Source organism: Pristis pectinata, chromosome 5 (assembly GCF_009764475.1).
Source record: "Pristis pectinata isolate sPriPec2 chromosome 5, sPriPec2.1.pri, whole genome shotgun sequence".
NCBI lineage: Eukaryota > Metazoa > Chordata > Chondrichthyes > Rhinopristiformes > Pristidae > Pristis > Pristis pectinata.
Window position 1 is genome coordinate 69,155,349 of NC_067409.1, and position 23,095 is coordinate 69,178,443.

A 23,095-nucleotide genomic window follows, 5' to 3' on the forward strand; every position below is an offset into this window, starting at 1 on the left:
ATTTTTTCATTGTGGAGATGAAAAAAAGGCCAAAGTAAAAGCTGAATGTTTTCTAACAAATGGTTGCATATCTGATTGTGTCTGTGCTCCTGTTTGAAATGGCTCCTTAAATGTGTGCTTGATATATTTTGGTTCATGTTTTTCTAGAAACAGTCCACCGTCAGCACTTCTGGAAAAGGTTAAGCTTGCCATTGGGGTTATGGAAAACTATTACGGAGTTTTTTTCTGCTGTCTGATTCATAGGGCATGAATTGTTGCGCCAGGCTGCATGGTGACTGGTTGCTTTGCTGATTTTTAAATCAAACCTATTGTGTTACAACAAGTTTGCTTTTTATGCTGAAGACGTTCTTAGATTATGCACTCACTTTTGTTGGTTTCAAACTAGGATCACAGGGTTCCGGCATAGTTTGGTTTTGGGAATCTTGTGCTAAAGTACTTCTGGACTGGCCACGTTGCAGTAGAGATTGCAGTGACTTGGACGAGCTTTTGTTTTTCCCAAGAACTTGGTTTTCTGGTGGCCTTGCACCTCGTAATAAGTGGCAAATGGAATGTTGCTCACTACTTAGTGAGCAAGTATTGTTCAAGGCAGTAATAGATTTCGGTCTTGGGTGTAATTGGACATCGAAGTTGGCTTAATGGTGGCTGGGGAAATGAAAAATACAATAGTTTTGACTGACAGATACATTTACACAATGCATTTTGTTATTTTAATAGTTTTTCTGTCACACACAACTAGTCAAATGTTTTTAATGTAATACATTTGAATTTTCAGAGAGGTGCTTCAGATATTGAAAGTGCTATTAAGTTGATTAACCAAAACCTTGGTCAATTATGACCAAGAATCTTGACTGGAATTTATTTTTGCACCGGTTTAACTTGTATAATCTTGCATTTGTTTTGTGGTGACACCAATCTTCAGAACTATGCTTCTGAGTTCTTAATTGTTGCTATGATTTTTAAGCAGTTTTGACCATGGTATTTTGGGGGAGGAAGGAATACCTTGGAGGGAAACCCCATTTAATTCTGAACTTAATGCTATCCAGGTTTCGTTTGTAGGGCTTGGTAAATACTTTTGCACATTACTTTCACTTTTTGGAATTTTTAACTTAGTTTCCCTTTTTGCAGTTTTTTTAGTAGCATGCTATTTGTCAGCTGAGGGATGAGGCAGCCTGTTAATGCGTTATTTTGCTGGGCTATTGGTTGTCAAATTTGGTTGTTCACAGCACTTCAAGATTTTTGGAGATCTGCCATGTTTGTTGATGAAATAGTTCAGTGTTTTTTTAAAAAAAAATGAGGGGAAAGAGCAGGAGTGCTGATACAGACTCAGGACCTAATGATTTACATTGATCCAATGATTCTGTTATATTTTGGATGGAGGCATTAAATTAGTAGCACCTTAGCGCACGTGCAGTGAACGATTGTTCAGTAATGGATATATATTGTACTTTGGTATCGAGTCAATGGACATTTGACATACTTTACTGGAAATTTGACTTCAAAAGAAAATTCTGACTAAATGAAATGTATTCTCCAATTGAACCAATTTGTCAAAATTCATGGTTCATTTAGTTTCAGTTATTTTAAGAACAGGATTGATTGGAAATTCTTGGTTTGGCATTGGTGGTGCAGTTTCTTAGCCTGAAACAAGTGGGTTATTTTTGTTTAAAAATCCACATACTGGAAATCTGAAATAACAAAAATGCTGGAAATACTCTGTGGCATTTTGCAAAGAGAAATAGTTCAGGTAAATGACCCTTCCAAAACTTCAGATAGTCATCAACTATGTTAACTGTCTTTTTCTCAAGGTTGTCTGACCTTCTGATTCATTTGATCTCATACATAGACTTCTGAGATTGATTTTCTAAGAAGTTGATAGAATATTTTTCAAAAAATACTTCACTACCTCTAGGGAATTATCAGACCTCAAAATCCAGGATGAACTAGTACTTTGAGGCAACTAAAAATACTACATAATTTTGGGAGATATAATTAAAATGTACATGTCATACTTAAAATCCTTAACCTCTAAATCATGTTTCTAATCTGTAATTGAGTTTCTTCTGAATTTTATAATCTCTTTTGGTAATTTGATTCCAAGTTCTCAAGCTAGAATTCACATTGTGAAGATTCAAGTATACAACATTCTGTGGTGCAGTTTAAAAATGGATTTTGTATTCTCAAATTTTTTATTATTTTACTCCAAAATAACTTTGTATATTATGCTTTGAATATTGGAGCTTGTCAGCAGTGCGCCAGATCAAGCTCTGGTGTGGGCTGATGCAACTAATTTGCTGTGCTCCTTGATAACCACAACAGAGGCTTGAGAACTTGTGTCCCAGATGTGCTTTCATCTGGCCCCATGGCTTTTGTTATAAAATCTCACTCAATATCAGGAACAGCGAAAATGTCAATGATAGTGTGCTGTCAAAGGGTAATCACAGTGCAGTCCTAGGCCATGGAGTGGAGGCATCTAAGTTGATGGATGGATCTGGCAGGTAGGAGCAGCTGGTGGATTTTTGTTGGGGATTAGTGAGGATGGCAGGCTGGATCAAGTGTAATCTGGCTCAATTTTAGTTGCATGATACATATTCAGTTTTGTTAAAACTCTTACCCTTTCTCCCTCCCTTTTCTCATCATCGACCCCAGTCCCATATCAGCTGCACCTTTCCAACTATATGAAGGGCACCAATTTTGCGACAACTCTACCTACTTTCTTGGTCAATCTCTTGAGTGGCAACCCATATTGCCCACGGTCAGCCTCTTGCCTGCTTTTGCATCATCCACCAATAGTTTGATGAAAGGGAATAAATTAGAATTATTTGCTGGTTAAAATAGATAACTTTTTAATGGAAACTTATTTTTTTAATGGAACTTTGAAAGTCAAGTGGGCAGTGTCTTTTGTCAGAATTAGTGCCATGTCCTTTTTATAAGGGTTTCCATTCAAGGGCTACAGACTTGCAGCTTTTATTAAAATGTGATCTAACATTCTTGTTTATTTGTAAATCGCCAGCTATATTTCTTATCAGTATTTTAGTCAAGCTTGTTTGTAAAAGATAATGTTTTAGGGATAGTGAATTTGTATAACTGAAATATTTTTTAAAGTTTAAAAGCAAACAATGTAAAATGAAGTTTATCTGATACTTTGTCAAAGTTCAACTTTGGGTCATGGGGCCCTATTTAGGGTTTGTTTTGGCATGACTGAGCTACTAGTATAGTATTTAATTCAGATTAATTACAGAGGGGTAATTGGTTTTCTGTACCCTCATTAACTGTAGATTACTCAGCCCTCTTGTTTTGAAATATTTGTTTTAGTAACAATAGTATACATTGGGCTAAATATTCAATTTTGTCTGCTTGCATTATTCTGGAGAGAAAATAGAAAAGTTGACTATGTTGTGTGATTTATCGTAGAGCAGTGTTCAGATCTGTTAATGACTTGAACTTGTGTTACCTTTTCATGTTGACTGCAGTTGACTTTTCATGTGGAGGGGATGTTAATTATGGCCATGTTTGCTCCATATCAGCTTTTCCATATTGACAGCAGTGCTATGTTGTGAAGGGAATGTTAAAGGAAAGTTAATGTCTTAATCTCTTTGACTCTTAATTGTCTTCTGAGATGGCCTAACAAACCTAGGTTCATTGCAGTCATGGGCAATAAATATCAGACTTGGCAGTGGCATCGTATCCACGAGTGAATGAATAAATGTGTTCCTACGTCTGCCTTCCTGACTAATCAGGGCCTGAGACTATTGTGCCTACAGCTCTTGTACCATTTCCTTTTGGGAGAACATGCCTCAGATTGTTTGTAACAGAATGATTACTCAGTCTTGTAGTGATTTTACTTTGAGTTTATTTTGGATCTGTCTTTTCATATATGGTTTGAATGTATTGCTTCACTAAAGAGTTATGATTAAAGTTTAGTAAATAGGCAATTTTGAACTGCTGTCTAGCATTTGTTGCTGAATGAGTAAACCATGTGCATGAAACCAAGTCTGTACATTGGACTTGGGGACGGTGACTCATATGGGTGTGGAGGGAATTCAAAACTAGAGGTGAAACTTGATACTTTCACTGACTTGAAGATCTAAACATGATTACCTTTTAAATGCCAAGTGGAGAGAATTGTCCCGGGTTAAAGCAGATGTGGACTGGATTAATAATAGCTGATATCAGTTGTGATAGAGGTTGGTGTGAGTAATGATTTGGGAATTTATATTGACTAAGTACAGCAAACCATACCTACTATTAAATGCCAGTTATGTTTAGTGATTTTATTTTCAGGTATTTTGACTTTGATTTCCCTCTGTTTAGAAGTTGCATGTTGGTGCATTTGGAGAGATCAAACAGGATTTTTTTAAGAAATAGTTTCCTTAATTTTAAATGTCTGTTAATGTCAAATCAGAAATTAACCATTGTGATTTTAGTATCTTCAAAAGTGAGGTTAGAAAATTGTTTTTTTCAGCTATCATTGTTTTGCATGTTGTAACCAGCTTTAATGTGATGCTAATCTGAAATGGTCTAAGATTTGTCTTTGTGAACATTACAAAGTGTGGTTAAATTCAGTTGATGAACATTTTCTCAAAATACATTAGTGTCATGTGAATATTTAGAAATATAGCACCAATGCCTTTCCAGCTTGGGATACTAAGTCACGTGAATGTGGAAGATCGCACTCTAAGCAGGTTTGTTCTGATGTTCATTGGAGTACTCGTTCTTTCTGTGGTACTAGAGGACCTAGAATTGATCAGTAATTCCAGATGGAATTTATAATTTATGGATGTAGGGAGAATTGGTCTTGACTGAAGTTCTAAGAGTTTTGTTGACTGACTATCCCAAACACTTGAATTGGGAAAAGGGTGAAAAAAGGAGAAAATACAAATTGAAATTCCAGTCTGGTACCCTTTTGACCTGACCGGTGCTGGACCACAGACATTACCCCCTGTTATCATTCTCTGAGCAGGAGAACTTTTAAATATAGATGCTCTCTGGGTTACGCAAGCGTTTCGAGAACTGTCCCAACTGAAAATTTCTAAGTCGAAAATGCTGCTGGCTGAGTCATAAAGTAATACATCACAGAAGCAGGCCCTTCAACCCAACTCGTCCATGCTGTCCAAGGTGCCCACCTAAGCTGGTCCTATTTGCCTGCATTTGCACGATGTCCCTCTAGATAGCAAAAGTTGCACTGGTACGATAATTAGCTACTGATTAGTACAGATCTTAGTTAATTTTAGATCTTAGAATTAGTTAATTAGTGCAGATCTGTACTATAGATTCAAAACATGAACTAAAGTTTCAATCTGTACGAGTAGATTCAGTTGTATAATGTCCCTGTGATTCTGACAGCTGAGACATGGAAGAGGTAATTCATGTCTCCATTTTGGAAGAAATTGGACTGTTCAGAATTGTGGAAAAACATGCTATTTTGATTCTTTCCAATTAATTTTGTAGTAACTAATTTGAAGCAAGGAAAATTAGAAATTTAAATGTCACTTTGATATCAACTTGGACAGTAATTTAAAGGTAACATATCCCTGCTTTGGTCTGACATGATGTGTGCATCAATCTGTTGGCTTGTTTACACCTCAGCTGGTCTTCCGGTGGTTTGTGGTAGGAAGTCTTGTGTGTCTGTATTGCATCCTGCTTTGAGTAAATCAGTAATAGTAGAAATCTAGAGTTTAAGTACTGTGCTTTCAGCCAAAAGCAGAAGATATTTTGCTGTATAATTGTTTTTTTGAGTTGTTTGATACATTTCTACATGGGTAAAAGATAAATTAGTGGGGTTTTCAAGCCTTTCTTACACTTCTTTGAATCTCTCATCCTTTCTGTAAAGTTTTGTTGCATTCCAAGAACAGTGGGGAAAACTTCCTTCTGTAACTGTGGCTGAATGGTGTACAGTTGGTCTGTCACATCCTTAAGGATGCAGATTTAATTCTGAGTTCGGGTGCTGTCTTGTGTGGAATTTACATTTTCTCCCCATGACTGGGTTTTGCCCAGATGCTGGCCTACACATCTGGGTAATTTATCAAGCTGCACATCTTTAGGATGTGGAAGGAAACTGGAGCTCCCTGAGCAGCCTTCCCTAGTAAGATTATTTCATATCTAGGATCATTCTGGTGAACCTTCTGAACTGTCCAATGATAAATAAGTTGATCAAAACTGATAATAAGTACGAGAGGACATGGCTTTAGGGTGAAAGGGGAAAGGTTTAGCGGGAACATTAGAGGGAACTTCTTCACTCAGAGTGGTGGGAGTGTGGAATGGGCTGCCATCTGATGTGGTAAATGTGGGCTCGCTCTTAACTTTTACGAGTAAATTGGATAGATACATGGACGAGAGAGGTCTGGAGGGGTATGGGCTGGGGGCAGGTAAATGGGACTAGCAGAATAATGTTTCGGCACAGACTAGAAGGGCCGAATGGCCTGTTTTCTGTGCTGTAGTTTTCTGTGGTTCTACGATCGTGCTTGTTACTTGTAGGATTAAATTAAGTTTGCATACTATCTGGTTTTGCACTGACTAGGTGCCTTTTAAATCAATTCACACACCATTCTCATTACATTTAGCACATAAGCAAAGTGTGGCAGAGGTTCAAAATCCAAAATAAAAGCAAGAAATTGTGGAAGTGCTCAGGCCAGTTAACATTTGTGGACAGAAGCATTTAACATTTCAAGTTAACCATTCTCCAAATGAAGTCCTGATGAAAAGCATCAATTAAGATTATTTTGATCTTGATCCTACTTTTTGATGTTTCAGCAGGAGTCACTGGTAATGTGGAGGGGAGGGAATTCTGGCTTTTTTTGTTTTCCCTCCTTTAATGCAGATATTGAAGTCAATTATAGCCCAAGTGTTACTCTCCTGACAGATTAGTCAACTGCACGTGTTGTTGAGACATTTGTAGGTGATTTTTACTTTGGGTATAACTGCACCTGGATCAACAGGAAAACGGTGTCTGTGTATGCATAGCTAAAATCAAGCCAGATTGGCAAGATGTGGAGCAATGAAAATACATCTATGGGTGTTGGCTATGTTTTAACTGGTGTAACAAAATACATGAGCAGTTTAAAAGCTGAAGTTCTGAAATACTGTGCTTTGGGCCACAACCTTAATTTGAAACTACCTCTTCAGTACCAACAGTGGTATTGGAGGCAGATACAGTTGTACCATTCAAAGTGGACCTGGTCGAGTATCTGAAAGGAAATAATTTGCATGGGAATAGGGAGAGGGCATGAAGTCTGACTAGCCTGATTGCTGTTGCATAAAGCCAATATAGACCTGACAGACCAGTGCCTTCCTGTGTGATGTAATCTCTGGGGGGGGGGGGGGGGGAGGGGGGAAAAAAGTGAATTCTATTTCCATCTGCCCTACTCCCCCTCATTCCCCCTACTTCCCACTTGTGATTGTTTTTAATTTAAAAAACAGACTGATATGCCTGTAACTGGTGTCAAGCTGCTACTAAGTGGAAATGTGTGAAATGATGAGCTTCCAGGATATGCTTGTTGATCACTGATCTTGCCCTAGTCAGTCAGATATGCGTGTACCTTTAATGAATATTTGCATTCATTTCTTACTGTTGGTAATTAACTCCTGTCCTGCTGATGTGCTTTGAGTCATTTGGTTTGCATAAAAAGCAGGGATGGAATGGAAGTGTTTGTCTTCAAATGCACTTCCTGGGGGGAAAAGAAATGCCCAACTGAATTTTGGGGCTGCTGCTCTTCCATGATGTTCATACTTGGGTGAGTTTGGCAAAGAGTACGATGCCCTTTGCCACCATCTGGACCTTATCACCTATGTGCACCAGGGCTGTTTAGTGTTTTCACAGTTTAGTAATGTTAGAGAATCTGAAAGTGCTCCAAGTACTATGGGCAGGCAACATCTGTGGAGGGGAAACAGTTAATGTTTCATCTGAACAGTAAAATGTTGATTGTAAATGGATTTATCAAGGAATTGAGATGGTGAAATGAGAAAAGGACAATGGCATGGTAGCATAGTGGTTAGCGCGACGCTATTAGTGCCAGTGATTGGGGTTCAATTCCCGCCGCTCTCTAAGGAGTTTGTACGTTCTCCCATGTCTGCGTGGGTTTCCTCCAGGTGCTCCAGTTTCCTTCCACAATGCAAAGATGTACGGGTAGGTTAATTTGGGTTTAAAATGGGCGGTGCGGACTCGTTGGGCCAAAAGGGCCTGTTACCATGCTGTAAATTTTAAAAAAAAATTTAATTAAAAAAAAAATTAATTTAAAAAAAAATCAACATCTGCCAACAAAGCAGCTCATTTGTTCCACAAAGGTGCCACCAGGCTCAGAATATGGGCAGTTAGTTACTAATGCATAAATTCTGAAGTGGTTTGGTACAGTTGATATGGAAATATTTTCATTTCCTGGGATGTTTAAAACCATGTCAAAATAAATCTTTGACTTGAAGTGAAAGACTGCTTTTTGTCCAAAGTGTGGTAAATCTGAAATTATCCATCAGGAGGACCATCATGGAGGATATTCAAGGTAGAGATTTTTGTGCATGTCATTGAAATCACCTTGTTTTTCAAAATTCTAGACTCTACCTCAGTCTTATTCTGAGGGTGAATCTTGCATCCCAGGATTTAACCTGAACCCATGCTGCACACCCTTGAGGAGACCAAACCAGAATTCAGTATTCCATATGCAGAATCATCAGGTGTCTACCTAATTGGAGTAAGATGCCTTTACTGTTGTACTCAAGTCCTCTTGCAGTTGAGGGTGAAACAGTGGGAGAGTTGGTAGAGCTGCTGCCTCAGGTTAAATGGGTTTTTGGGGTCTGCATGTTCTCAGTGAGCCAAAATGCCTCTTTCTGTGCTATATGACTCCAAAGGCCACCCTTGTAAATTGCCTGCTGTTCCTGCACATTCATTCTGATTAGTGTGCTAGCATATCCCTCTGAAAAGCAAAACCTTTCAATCTCTCAACATTTGAACAATTTTTCTTAGAAAAAAGGATGGCACCTAATTTTTGCCCAAACTCCATTTACCATGTTCTTTCCAATTCACTTAACATGCCCATATCTTTCTGAAGTCCCTCTGCATCATTTTCAGAGTGCTCAGTGCCATTCAGTTTTGTATCATCAGCAAACTATAGAGTATATTGCAGTTGAACCCACATCCACTAAATTTCCCATGTGTAGGTTAGTTATAGAATCTGTAGGGAGTTGATGCAAATGTATGGAAAAATCAAGATTAATGCAAGATTAGTGTAAATGGGTGGTTGATGATTGCCACAGAGTTCATGGACTGATTGCTCTGTTTCTGTGCTGTATCTCTGTAGGACTCTATAATGGATTTGTCAAATGAATTGTTTCATAAATCCATGTTACCTCTCCACTCTTATTTTTCAGATGTCCATTAACAATTAACAGATTCTAGCATTTTCCCAAATAACGCAAGGCTCTAATCCCATTTCCTTCCCCTCACCATTTCCCTAAATATTTGTTTGACACAGATGCTGGTGTAACTCTAGGCTTGGTATCTGAATTTTATGACATACTTTGTCAAACCATTTTGTGGGCTTACTTTAAATCTTCAAAAAAGAGTGCTGGAACTACTCTGGAACAATACAGGGTTAATGCTTTGTGTTGAAGATCCTTGATTAGAACCAGAACTCTTTCCATAGATGCTGTCTGATCACTGAATGTTTGTAGCATTTTTATCCTCTTTCCAGAATCTGTATTTTTTTCCAGTTACGCTCTCCTGTAATGTTGCTTGCATCCAGTCATAGTTATACAGCACTGAAACAGGCCCTTTGGCCCAATTCCATTCTGACCTCCCTGAGCTAGTCCCATTTGCCCTCATTTGTTCCATATTCCTCTAAACCTTTTCAGTCCATGTACCTGTCCAAATGTCTTTGAAGTGTTGCACAACTTCTATAGCTTCCTCTGGCATGTTCTATATACCCACCACCCTCTGCTGGGTTCCCTTTTAAATGTTTCCCCGTCACCTTAAATTTGCCTGCTAATTTTAGACTCCCCTATTCTGGGAAAAGAACTGTGACAGTCCACTTTATCTGTGCCCCTCATAATTTTATAATCTCTATGGTCACCCCGAGCCACCTCCACTAGGGGGGGGGGGGGTGGTAGTCCCAGCTCATCCAATCTCTCCTTATAACTCAGGCCCTTCAGCAACATCCTTGAGAACCTTTTTTGCACTCTCTTACCTTAATCACTTCTTTCCTATTGTATGGCAGCCAGAACTACACACACTATTCCAGGTGCAGTCTCACCAACATCCTATGCAGCTGCAACATAATGACCCAATCCTTTGTACTCTGAAATTTTTGCATTAGTAAACCTTTGATCCCTGTCTATTGAAGATTGTATGTAGGCAACTCCCATTGTTATGGAGGGTTTGCATTCCTAGAAAACCATCTGTATCACAATGTTCTGTAATGCAAACTCCTTTTCCTGTTGAATCCCATGTTATAAGTGGAGATGCATTCCTGTGGAAAGTTTCTCATTAAGCCATTTTATTGCCTGTGACAAAGTGACATGCTGTGTAGGAGTTCAGACGGATAATGGGTTAAAATATAGTGACTGAATAGAAGTGGAGTAAAGTCTGAGGGATTACTTTAAGGAGCTGGTGCAAGAGCTGGCCATTGCTACTACAGCTCCCTACAATGCGGCGCATCAGAGAAAATGCCTCGCAGATGGAGTGTAACAGTGCTGCACTCATGTCCATTCACATGTCCTCGGACTGGCGAGGGTGTGGCAAGAGGGACAAGACTGACTGCCAGCCCAGTCAACGTGGTGACTTGTATCCAAATATATTGCCCCACAATATTGAGTGACTAAAATTAAAAATTAACTATGTTTCTTTCACATTTAGTTTATTTTTCCCTTAAATTCCATTAGTTCAAATTTTATTGGGTGTCTCAAATTCTTGGGTGGTAATGTTTGGATTCCATAAGGGTGAATTGCCATTATCCACACTGCCATGATACAGGGTTGCTTGTATTTTGGGCCAATGTATTAAAAGTTAGAGCCAGGATGGATAAATTGGTGTCTTGAAAGGACTTGGGCTGAATTAGCATATTTTTGTGCAAGTTTCAATATATAGTCCCATTGCTTACTATTCCTATGTTTTTTGGTTCTTTCACCTTAAATCTCATCATCCCAACTCCATTGCTCCTACTCTAAAATTTGTTCTGCCTTAATGTCCTTAAGTCTTTTGCTTTCCCCATTTCATACTTTGTTTAAATATTCATTCAAGACATTGTGGGTTTTACAGACTGAGCCAGCATTTTAATTGCTCACCCCAGGTTGAACTGCTGCAGTCCTTGAGGTGTGGATATACCCACAATTCTGTTAGGGAGGGAGTTCCAGGATTTTGATCCAGTGACAGTGAAGGAAAGGTGATATTTTTCCAGGTCAGTATGGTGTGTGGCTTGAAGGGCAACTCAGGTGGTGGTCCCATGCTTTTGCTGCCCTTGTCCTTTGAGATGCTAGAGGTCATGAGTTTGGAAGGTGCTGTCTAAGGAAACTAACGTTGAGAGAGACTACCACTGTCTTGATGCAAATCTTATAGATCATTTCTGCTATAGAATTACAGTCCTTCGAGAAGCTGAGAGACTAATACTTTGCATGCTCTGCATTTTAAAACTCAGTGAAATATTGTAATAGTGGTAAATTTGTTTATTATTGTCACATGTACCGAGGTACAGTGAAAAACTGTTTTACATACCATCCATACAGGTCATTTCATTACAACAGTGCATTGAGGTAGTACAAGGGAAATCAGAATCAGGGTTATTATCACCGACTTGTATTTCATGAAATTTGTCATTTTGTGGCAGCAATACAGTGCAAGACATAAAAACAAATTACTCTAAGTTTCAAAAATAGTGCAAAAGAGGAATAATGAGGTAGTGTTCATGGGTTCAAGGACCATTCAAAAATCTGGCAGAAGGGAAGAAGCTGTTCCTGAAACGTTGAGTGTGGGTCTTCAGGCTCCTATACCACCTCCCTGATGGTAGTAACGTGAAGAGGGCATGTCCTGGGTGGTGAGGGTTCTTAATGATGGATGCTGCATTCTTGAGGCACTGCCTCTTGAAAATGCCCTTGATGGCAGGGAGGGTTGTGCCCATGATGGAGCTGGCTGAGTCTACAAAGAAAGTGCAGTGCAGTCAGACAATAAGAGCATGGGGAACATTTTCAGAAGGTTATATATTTGGCCTTCCAGTACACCATAGCTGTGAAAAGCCATAACCTAGCTAATTGAACTTAAATAATGATTTAAGTCCTGTGACAATGGGAAAAGCTTGAGTGACTTAATAACTGCTGTGATGTAACCCATTTGTTCCAGATTTACTCCAGTGATATCTGCCAATCTAGATAACATTGTGGGAAAATTGGTTCTCTGCTGTCCTAAACATTCTAGCTGGTTTTCCTTGAAATGGTTGCGGGAATTGGTACATGGGCAGCAATATAAAAATTGGCTTGTCTGCTGCAGAAAATTAATTTCTCACAACCTGTCATTTTTGACTGTTGCTGGATGAAATAACTGTTCCAGGGTAGTAGAAATTGTAAAATGTGCAAGAGCTACAGCAAGTCCAAAGAGAGTGCGGGACCCATTTCTACAACTGCATTCTTTTTCAGCGAGCTTCCACCACCTGCCATGAGTAAACCTGCTGTGCAATTTGAGTATCTTTGAAAACATTAATATTTGCATAATTTGGCTATATTTGACAGTCATCCTCGGTAAACATAATACAATTCTAACTGATCAGTAATTTTCCGTAATTGCATGATGGATCTTCAGGATCATCATCTTGTCCTTAATTATCTGATCCCAGCTGAAGATTTGGCTGCATTGTTGCTTAGACTAGATGAAGAGGAACATCAGCCAGAATGATATTTTGGCTCACTCATACAGACCTTTCTGAAAAGTGCACATAAGGAATGTGGCTTTAATTTCTACTCTCAAGTCATTCCTCAGGATTAAAGATAATTTGCTTCAATTCATGTTCTGACATGATTTCTGAAGCCAGAATCTGACTGCAGTTTGTGTGATAGTTTGTTCCTGATCAATGAACTTGTGGTTTTCAGTACAAAGCTGTTCCATCTTGGGTCAGAGACTCCAGGGTAGTGGGGATGTTACTTTTTCCAAGGTGGTTTTGAGAATCTCTAAATCATTTCCCCTGTTGACAAAGAAATCTTTTTTTATAGGAGCTTGTTAGGTTTAAAAAGAAGTCCTGACAATCATTGGTACTGAGTATAATTTTGGTCTTGATGCTGGAGAGTTGACCTAGGAAAGAATGTGGATTTTGTGGCCAGCATTGATCTCTCTCTAGTCCTTCGAGGTACCTACTGTGTCCATCTCTCAAATGTGCCCAGTAGATCATGAGCTGGGTTTGAGGTTTGATCTTCAACCACTCCTGCAACCATTGACTCTGCCAATGCCTCACAGCAATGGTGAGTTTTGTCGGCTTACCTTTGAAGGGTAGCTCTGAGATGTGGGAAGCAGTCTATTTTTGACAGGGTTTAATTATGGACCTTTATTGTCAAAGATTAGTGGAGGGCAGGTTAGTAGAAGATCTTTGTTTTACATATGGTAAGTTAAGGGCTGTTCTTTCAAATTTCAGTGAGCAAGTTGACTCTAGTATACCTGGATATTGTTTGCCTTTGTGAAGTACTTGCCTGGCTAAAATGTGTGGGAAGGGAAGGGCAACGGTCATGCAGCATGGAAATGGGCCCTTTGGCCCACTGAGTCTATTAAGCAGCCACTAATCATGAGAAAGCAAGCAAAGACAATTAATGTCAAAACACTAAGTCTATTAAAATTTGCATATTGTTATGGAAATAACAAATACTAGAGGGTATAGCTTTAAGGTGAGGGGTAAAGTTTAAAAGATTTGAGGCAAGCCTGGAATGTACTGCCAGGGAGGTGGTAGAAGCAGAACAATAACCATTTAAGAGGTGTTTGGACAGGCAGGCAATGGAGGGATATAGATCATTGTAGGCAGATGGGATCATTTTGAATTGGCGTCTTGGCTGAAGGGCCTGTTCTTGTGCTGTACTGATTTTAAGCAGAGTCCCCACAGTTTGATACCCAGATCAGTTGTTGCTGTTTGATTAGTGATGGTCTTATCAGATTGTCACGATCTAGTCCTCATTGAAAAGATGAAAAGACTTTTATGTATTGTCTAAACTTATTACACAAGTTGGCTCTTGTTTGAGAATTCGGTTTGGTTATGTTTGAAGAGCTCTTCCATAGGTGTGTCTTGCAAGTCATGAACCGAAGCAGAATGCTTCTGTGAGAAGGATAGCTTGGTGGCATTTTCCAAAATGTATTGTGTATGGTGTGTGTGTGTGTGCGCAACATAAAACAAGGTTGTGGTGATAGCAGTTTTGGACAGTCATACAGCACAGAAATGGGCCCTTTGACCCACAACATCCACGCTGACTTCTTTGCCCATTTATAGTAATTCCATTTGCCTGCATTAGGACCATATCCTTCCTTGCCTTATTTGTTTGTCTAAATGGCCTAAGTGTAGTAATTGTATCTGAATCCACCACTACCTCTGGCAGATTCTTCCAGATAAGAAATATTTTGTGAAGTGTTTACAGTCAACTTAGTGTGCCTATTTGTTCCCTGAACCTGTATTCCATGAAGAGAACTAACATTAAAACCTGCATCAAGATAGTGATTTATTAAAATAGCAGCCGTTTTTCAGCTTCAAAGCTGGTGCTGAAATTTAGTTGTCTCATTGTGATATAGACTGTTAATGGAAAATGGGCAAAGCTGCTGTTTTCCTGAGAACTGGGCAACAAAGTGTCTTAGAGCCTGTGACCCAGGCTCATTCCTGAGCTTGGGTGCTGTCTGAACATTCTCCTGGTGACAATGTGGCTATCCTCCATGCTCTGGTTTCTTCTCGCATCCCAAAGAAGGTGAACAACTTGTGTTTTGAAATTATCTGTATGGATGGCTTGGGAAACTAAGCACATTGAGGTAGTACAAGGGAAAAGCAATAAGAATGTAGAAGCTAATGTTACAGTTACAGAGAATGTGTAGCGCAGATAGACAAATAAGGTGCAAGGGCCAAGTTGAGGTAGATTGTGAGGTCAAAAGTTCATCTTTAATGTAAAAGACATCCATTCAAGAGTCTCATGACAGTGAGATAGAAGCTGTCCTTGAACTTAGTGTAAATGACAGCTATTTGGGATTAGTGTAAATGGGTGGTTTGGTCAGCGTAGACTCTGGGCTGAAGAGTCTGTTTCAGTGCTGTATCTCAATGGCTCTAAATTAGTTATTGAGCATGTTGTCATGTACCCTTTTGCATTGTGGTACACCCTGGAGTTAACTACCTATTTTTAGTTTACCTCGCTGCTCCAAAATGCCTTCATTTGCACTGGTAATGCAGTTTAATTTGTCCATAGCAATTAGTAGTCAAACTTGATGAATTCTGGTAATCTTCATTTTGAATAATGTGGGCAATATTTTTTATTATAGATCTTTTCCTCAAAGTTTTACTTTATTTTCACGGTTCTCTTAATGGAATGGTTCACATAAAGCAAAATGCTGATGCTGGAAATACAAAATCAGGAATTGCCTGAAATACGCAGTGGGTGAGGCAGCATTTATGGAGAGAGTAAAATGAGTTAACTGGAGTCTAAGTTTGTGGGTTTGAGAACATTAGGTTGAAAAGACTGGAAGCTGTTTTCAAACACTATTTGTTCAATGCTGGTCCTGAGTCCAGTAGAAGTAATCCTGTTTTCTATTTGTGGAATGGATTTTACATTAATGGGATGGCTTAAAGATTCAAAGATTGCATGTACCTTGGAAACTGCACCAGTGAGTAAAAACCCTTTTCTGTTTGTGGAGACTATAAGATTCATTTGGACGACTTTTATGGCTGCCCTGACTTTGGATTACTAGTCATTTTATATTGATGGGTACCAGTAAATGCCTCTCTGGCTATCTAGTAATTGCACTGCAAATTTTGGTATCGACAAATGTCAATGTAATTATATCAAAACTATACAAATGAGATGGATTATTTATAAAAACTAGTGAAGCCCAGTGTAACACTGGTTTGGCAGATATTAGATCTCCAAGCAAGTGTTTATTTACCACAATTTGTGTAATGCATTTTTGCCAATGCATTATACATGTTTTAGTGTTTTGGTAACTAACACAAACTATCGAATTTATAGCAGATTAGCAAAGTTGTGTAGAAATGATAGGGCTTCAGTTGAAACTTATTGTGTTTACATTGTATACTTTGGTGTTTGTCAAAGTATAGTCCTGTCAACTGTGGTCTAGAGATGTTCATAATACTTGTCAAAAGTCATAAACGCTGCTACTGCAACTAGATTAGAAATGTCAGGATTGCAGGAAAAGTGGATAAAATGGTTCCCTGAATTCTGTCCTGTGTCCTGAGGAGGATTAAGGTTGGTCTTCACTTGTCATTGGTGTATATGTATTCTCTAAGAATAAGCTATATTTGTAAATGATATTTATGCTATTGTTTTTGATCTTGATGCCAGTTCTATGTTTCAGGTATTGGAAGTGAAAACCTAAGGCTGAATTGAGCTTGAAGAGATGACCACATCAGGTACAGAATTTCTTCACATACTTTCAAGTTACTGTCTTGTGCACCATATCTTCATGTATCTTGATTTATACACCTGAAGGCAGTTTGAGGTTTGATGCATTAAAAATGTTTTTGCCTACTGAACCCTTTGCATAGTCCTGTGTACTGATCTGGTGAGTATTGCACCTGCATTATCCTTGTGCCATGAAACACGATGATGCTGGAGGAACTCAGCAGACCAGGCAGCGTCTGTGGAGGAAAGCAGGCAGTCAACGTTTCGGGTAGGACCCTTCTTCAGGACTGAAGATAGGAAAAGGGGAAGCCCAATATAGGAGGGAAAAGCAGAGCAGTGATGGGTGGGCACAAGGTGGTGATAGGTAGATGCAGGTAAGAGATAGTGATAGGCAGGTGCAGGGGAGAGCAGATCCACTGGGAGATGGGTCAAAGCTAAGAAGAGAAAACAAGAGGCCAGGAAAGGGAAGAAGAGAAGCAGCATGGGGGGGTTTACTAAAGTTAGGCTGCAAGGTTCCAAGGCAGAAAATGAGGTGCTGTTCCTCTAGCTTGCACTTGGAATTCTGCTGGCAGTGGAGGAAGCTGAGGACTGTCATATCAATGGAGTGGGAGGGGAAGTTGAAGTGACTGGCAATAGGAAGATGCAGGTCACGGTTACGGATAGAGCACAGGTGTTCTGCCAAATGGTCACCTAGTCTGCGTTTGGTCTCAACAATGTAGCGGAGGCCACACTTGCAGCACTGAATGCAGTAGATGATATTAAGGGAGGTGCAGGTGAATCTGTCTCACCTGAAAGGACTGTTTGGGTCCCTGGATGGAGGTGGTGTAGGGGCAGGTGCTGCACCTATGGCGGGGGCAGCGGAAAGTTCCTGGTGTGGGAGGAGAGGAGTGAACAAAAGAGTCACAGAGTGGTCCCTGCGGAAGGCAGAAGGGGGTGGGGAGGGGAAGATATTAGGATTCCCCTTTTCCTATCTTCATTCCTGAAGAAGGGTCCTGACCCGAAATGTTGACTGCCTGCTTTTCTCTACGGATGCTGCCTGGTCTGCTGAGTTCCTCCAGCATCATCGTGCTTCATTTAGATTCCAGCATCTGCAGTCCTTTGTTTTTCATCTTTGTACTATTTGTTGCCTGGAAAATGGGCAGATTGTCAGTAAAAATGTTGCTTCAGTCAATGCAGTTCATGCGTACTCATACTACTGATTTTAGCATGGAAGCTATGTTTATGTTAGTCAAAATATTGGGTTTCTCTGATTAGGGGTCATATTTTGTTCCGAATTTTGTAGTTTTTACTTCAAGTTATTAGTCCATGGAGGAATATCTATTAAGAATAGATTCCCTTCTGTTGATGTACTATCTACCTGTCTGTTGGCAATGGGAGAGCTTGTCCAGGGAGTACTAGTGGCAGAACTGAAGGTTGTAAGGGCTGGCAGAGATGACACAGGTGGTAATTTTAAATTGTTCCATTAGGAACTGGGAAATGCAGCTTCATTATATTTTACAACATAAAGAGCAGTTCAGCCCATTGAGTCTGTTATCTCCCAGAGTAATCTGACCAATCCCATTTATTTGTAACCTATTGCCTTTCCTCTTGATTCTCCCATGGTAGGAGTAGTTTACAGTAAATAAATTAGCAGCCAGCATGTCTTTGGGATGTGGGAGGAAACTGGAGCATCCAGGGAGACTGTGGTTACGGAGAATACAAAAACTCCCAAGGCACCAGAGGTCAGGATTGAACCAAGGTTGCTGGAGGTGTGTGACAGCTGCATTACTGACAGTGCTGCTGTGTCACCTAAAGTGGGTGAAGATGATGGAGTGGAAACGAGTTTTGGGTGAGCGAAAGTGTATGGTTAGAAAATGGAAGGTTGGTGAGCTGGTTATTGGAATAGTCAGGTGTGGAAATAACATGGATACTTCGATAGCTGGCAGGCTTGTGTGGGGGTGGGGATGTGATTAGATGTGGGTGGTTTCTGCAGTGGAATGATTTGAGTGAGCCTAGGACAGCTGCCAAGCTTATAAGCTTGAGCTAATGGCTGGTTCAGCTGGCAAGTTGTGTGGAGTTTGAGGGGAAGGGGCTTCAATCATCAGTTTGAGCCAGCAGAATTAGTAGCTTAGAACAGGAGGAGGAGTCAGCCACAGCCTCTCTAGTCTGTCCTGTCATTCAATGAGATGGCTGATCTGCCCCAGGCCTCATCTCTCTGCCAGTTTCCCATAGCCCTCTTCCTGATCATCCAAAAATTCCTCTAAATATCTCTAGTGACCAAGCCTCCACACTCTCAATTGTAATGCTCATCTCCATTTTATATGACTATTCCTTTGTTTGCTGTTCTTCCACCAGTGAAGTTAGCTACAGTGTCCTGTCCCCTGAGGATCTTGCATCTTTCATAAGATCATCCCTTGTTCATCTAAACTGAAAAGAACATAGAATTAAGTTTATTGAAGACTGAAAGTCAGATAGGCCCCTGCAAATGTGTTGAGGTATAGTGAGGTAGATCTGCATGTTGTCATTGTGCCATGGCAGCTTCCTTCATTTTTGTAGGTAGCATTGACGATGAAGAGGATCAACAATGTGTCCTGGGGTGTCAGGACTGATGATGTGGATACAGGAAGAGATGCTGTTTCTGGAGATATCCTGGCTATGATCTGATTTGTAGTGTGGCCTGTGTATTAAATAACATAATGCATTGTAAAAGCAGTCTCCACCTTTTTCTTTGGCAGCAGCTGATTTGATGGAACTGGACATGGCCATGGAGCCAGATCGTAAAGCCCAGGTCAGTCACTGGCAGCAGCAGTCATATTTGGATTCAGGCATTCACTCTGGAGCCACGACTACTGCTCCTTCACTAAGCGGGAAGGGTAATCCAGAAGAAGAGGAAGTGGATACCAGTCATGTGCTATATGAGTGGGAACAAGGTTTCTCCCAGTCCTTCACACCGGAACAAGTGACTGGTAAGTCTGATTTTTCAGATGCATTTTAAGTGTTATTGCTAGTCCGTTCAGTATTGGACTCCAGTGAATTGGAATAATTATTTAATTGTCTTGTTCTGCAAAAGTTCCATGGTTAATTTTTCACTAAATTGTGCAAGGAATGACTCCATGATACTTTTCATTGTCAGGTTAAAATAATGATTAATAGTTACATTTAGCTGTTTCACGAGTCTTTTTGATTTTCCTTCCCAATTATGTTCTCCTGTAATTTAGACATTGATGGACAGTATGCTATGACAAGAGCCCAGCGGGTTCGTGCTGCCATGTTTCCTGAAACACTAGATGAAGGCATGCAGATCCCATCCACACAGTTTGATGCAGCACACCCAACCAATGTTCAACGCTTAGCTGAACCTTCACAGATGCTGAAGCATGCCGTTGTTAACCTAATTAACTATCAAGATGACGCAGAACTGGCTACCCGAGCTATTCCAGAACTGACAAAGCTGCTCAATGATGAGGACCAGGTAGAGGAACATTTATTACGTTGTAGATATAAAGTAAATTGCATGCCTCAGATTTATCATTCTTTAAGCTACTTTGTGTATTAAAGAAGCAAGTATGGAAGCTCCATTCTGTTGGTATAACTATTCTTTCCATTTTTTAGTTCTTGCTTGTGATGCTTAGATCTCAAAAAATTGAACAAAAAGCTAGTAAATTGTTACTTCTGCTCACTGCTACTGAACAAGATTTTCTGAATTTGTGACTTGAAATTAGTCTTTTCTGATTGCATTGCAGAAATTAGTATTTCCAATTTGATTTTTATTAAAGCAAACTTCTAAGTGATATTAGATAACTGGAATATCATTTTCTGTAACTTTAAGATTTGTTTTGGTTTTTGGTGTGGAATCCTACAGACAACTTTTGCCCATGTAGTGCAAGTTATTAAGAGTTGTCATTTGTCATAGGTTATCCCTTGCAGAGGATGTATTAAGTATGGAGCTATGGTATAACTCAAGTTCTTTTTCCATTTATTCTCATGTCCCCCACAAATTGTGCCAAAAGCTTACAATTTGTGTTCTGTTCTTCTTGACCAGGCAGATGTAGTGGATATTATGTACAGGTACAACAAGCAATGATTAATTCAGTCTAAAGTTGCTGCTGTTTCATAAACTTCTATAATTTAATGGGAATTTAAAGTCCAGATCTACTGTATGCATACATCTTTTTAATTTCTACCTCTCTATATCTCCAGGTTGTGGTAAACAAAGCTGCTGTAATGGTACATCAGCTGTCAAAGAAAGAAGCCTCTCGCCATGCCATTATGCGCTCCCCTCAGATGGTATCAGCTATTGTTCGTACCATGCAGAACACTAATGATGTGGAGACTGCACGTTGCACAGCTGGAACATTGCATAATCTGTCACATCATCGTGAAGGCTTGCTGGCTATCTTCAAATCTGGAGGCATCCCTGCTCTGGTGAAAATGCTAGGGTGGGTATTAGCATCAACACAAGTTCTAAAATGATCACTTACAATATTTTATACAGTTTTGGTTTAACTGTTTGCTATTGCTTATTGGTGATGATTCTAATCTTGTAATGCGTCATTTTTTGTAGCTGTGTAATCCTGTGTAGCTGTCATTTTTTTTTTGCAGCTGTGTAAGCAGTTTCTAGTTTGTTCCTGGGGTAACTTATAGAGCAGGATCCAAGTGGCACACATTAGGGAGAAAATAGTCACTGATCTTTATCTTAAGAGCTATAATGGTTTGAAGATTTAACTGGGGAGGGGAAAAGTAGACTTGCCAAAAAAATTCAAATGGTGGGTGGAGTTAGTACTTCTGTTATTGAATCAAAGACATTTAAATACTGTAACATTTAATAGATACATTTGTATTTAATTTTATAGATCTCCAGTGGATTCTGTCCTGTTCTATGCTATAACAACCCTTCATAATCTTTTGCTGCACCAAGAAGGAGCCAAGATGGCAGTGCGTTTGGCTGGTGGGTTGCAGAAAATGGTTGCCTTGCTAAATAAGACCAATGTCAAATTTCTGGCCATCACAACAGATTGTCTTCAGATTTTGGCATACGGCAACCAAGAAAGCAAAGTAAGTGCTTTAATAATAAAACAGAAAGCAACTGTGTCTTAACTCATTTATGCTAAAAGTCCTATTTCTTCTGTAGTTGATCATTCTGGCAAGTGGAGGGCCCCAGGCACTTGTGAATATCATGAGAACCTACACCTATGAGAAATTGTTGTGGACTACCAGCCGTGTACTCAAGGTGCTGTCTGTTTGCTCCAGCAATAAGCCTGCAATAGTAGAAGCTGGTGAGTGCCTCAGATGTTCTGGTGTTATTCTGGTTGACTTCGGGCAGGTGGACAATGTGTAAATGATTTTGCACTCCTTTGTAGGTGGTATGCAGGCCCTTGGATTGCACCTTACAGACCCAAGTCAGCGACTTGTTCAGAACTGCCTCTGGACCTTAAGGAATCTGTCAGATGCTGCTACTAAGCAGGTAACAATTGGTTAATATTGATGTGAGTGTGAGAGAAGTAAGGTGGAGATTCACTGAACTGTAGAATCAATTCTTAAAGCTGAATGCTTAGCAGCTTTTTCAAATCTGTATATCAATGGATTGGAGTTAGGTTTTGAAAACCTGTCTGAGATTGGGGAGATTTAGTTGGGTGTATTGGCCATGCTCATCTGAAGATTAAGGTTGGACAAGGGGTCGTGCATGTGGCAGTATCTTTGGCATTTTTTGATTATTTGTGATAATTCAAACATCTGAAGGAGTCCTGTTGAGCTAATTTAAGCATATTTTAATACTGATTTATTGTGTTTAGGAGGGGATGGAAGGTCTTCTAGGAACTCTTGTCCAGCTCCTGGGATCAGATGATATCAATGTTGTAACATGCGCAGCAGGTATCCTCTCCAATCTGACATGTAATAACTACAAGAACAAGATGATGGTCTGCCAAGTTGGAGGTATTGAGGCTTTGGTCCGCACTGTCCTCCGAGCTGGTGACCGAGAAGATATCACTGAACCTGCCATTTGTGCCCTTCGTCATTTAACAAGCAGACATCAAGATGCAGAGATGGCCCAAAATGCTGTCCGACTGCATTATGGGCTGCCTGTAGTGGTTAAACTCCTGCATCCTCCATCTCACTGGCCTCTGATTAAGGTAATTTCCTACAACTGAATTTTCCACTGATCTGTATGCACACGCATTAGTGTTTTGGAAAATAAGACTTATGTTTATATATCGTCTCTTTAGGATTTCCCAATGAAGATCTCTGGAAAAATTGCCACTGATATAAGAGATGTGTTAGCCAATATCCACAACAAGCTCTGAAAGCAATAAGGCAACCACATTAGTGGTTCAGATATGAAATAAAACTCAACCTGAGCCAGAGAACTTAGTGGGTTTGGGGTCAAGTATCAAATGTTCTAAGTATAGTTAGGTCCTGTCAAGCTTGGATTGAGTAGCTAGGTTCTAAAGCAGGTACTTTAGTGATGTTGAGAGAAATAATGTCCTTAACTTGGGGATGACCATGTGCTATTAAGTAGTTCCACAGAATTTTCTTCACCCTTGAGGGCAGACAGGGC

At 39.8% G+C, this 23,095-nt stretch overlaps 1 protein-coding gene across 9 annotated transcripts in view; it reads left to right on the forward strand.

Moving 5' to 3' along the window:
- LOC127570271 (catenin beta-1) overlaps positions 1-23,095 on the forward strand; it is a 47,687-nt gene that overhangs the window by 14,988 nt on the left and 9,604 nt on the right. For 4 of the 9 annotated variants that reach the window (XM_052015641.1, XM_052015639.1, XM_052015640.1 and 1 more), the window contains 8 exons: positions 16,514-16,568; positions 19,275-19,505; positions 19,758-20,011; positions 20,740-20,978; positions 21,393-21,594; positions 21,671-21,815; positions 21,900-22,003; positions 22,332-22,670. In XM_052015641.1, coding sequence (XP_051871601.1) covers positions 16,556-16,568; positions 19,275-19,505; positions 19,758-20,011; positions 20,740-20,978; positions 21,393-21,594; positions 21,671-21,815; positions 21,900-22,003; positions 22,332-22,670 — 1,527 coding nt within the window. In that variant the 5' untranslated portion in view covers positions 16,514-16,555. Of the gene's footprint in view, positions 1-16,500; positions 16,569-19,274; positions 19,506-19,757; positions 20,012-20,739; positions 20,979-21,392; positions 21,595-21,670; positions 21,816-21,899; positions 22,004-22,331; positions 22,671-23,095 lie in introns of those variants that run through there. The other 5 variants (XM_052015647.1, XM_052015645.1, XM_052015646.1 and 2 more) reach the window with 3 other exon arrangements.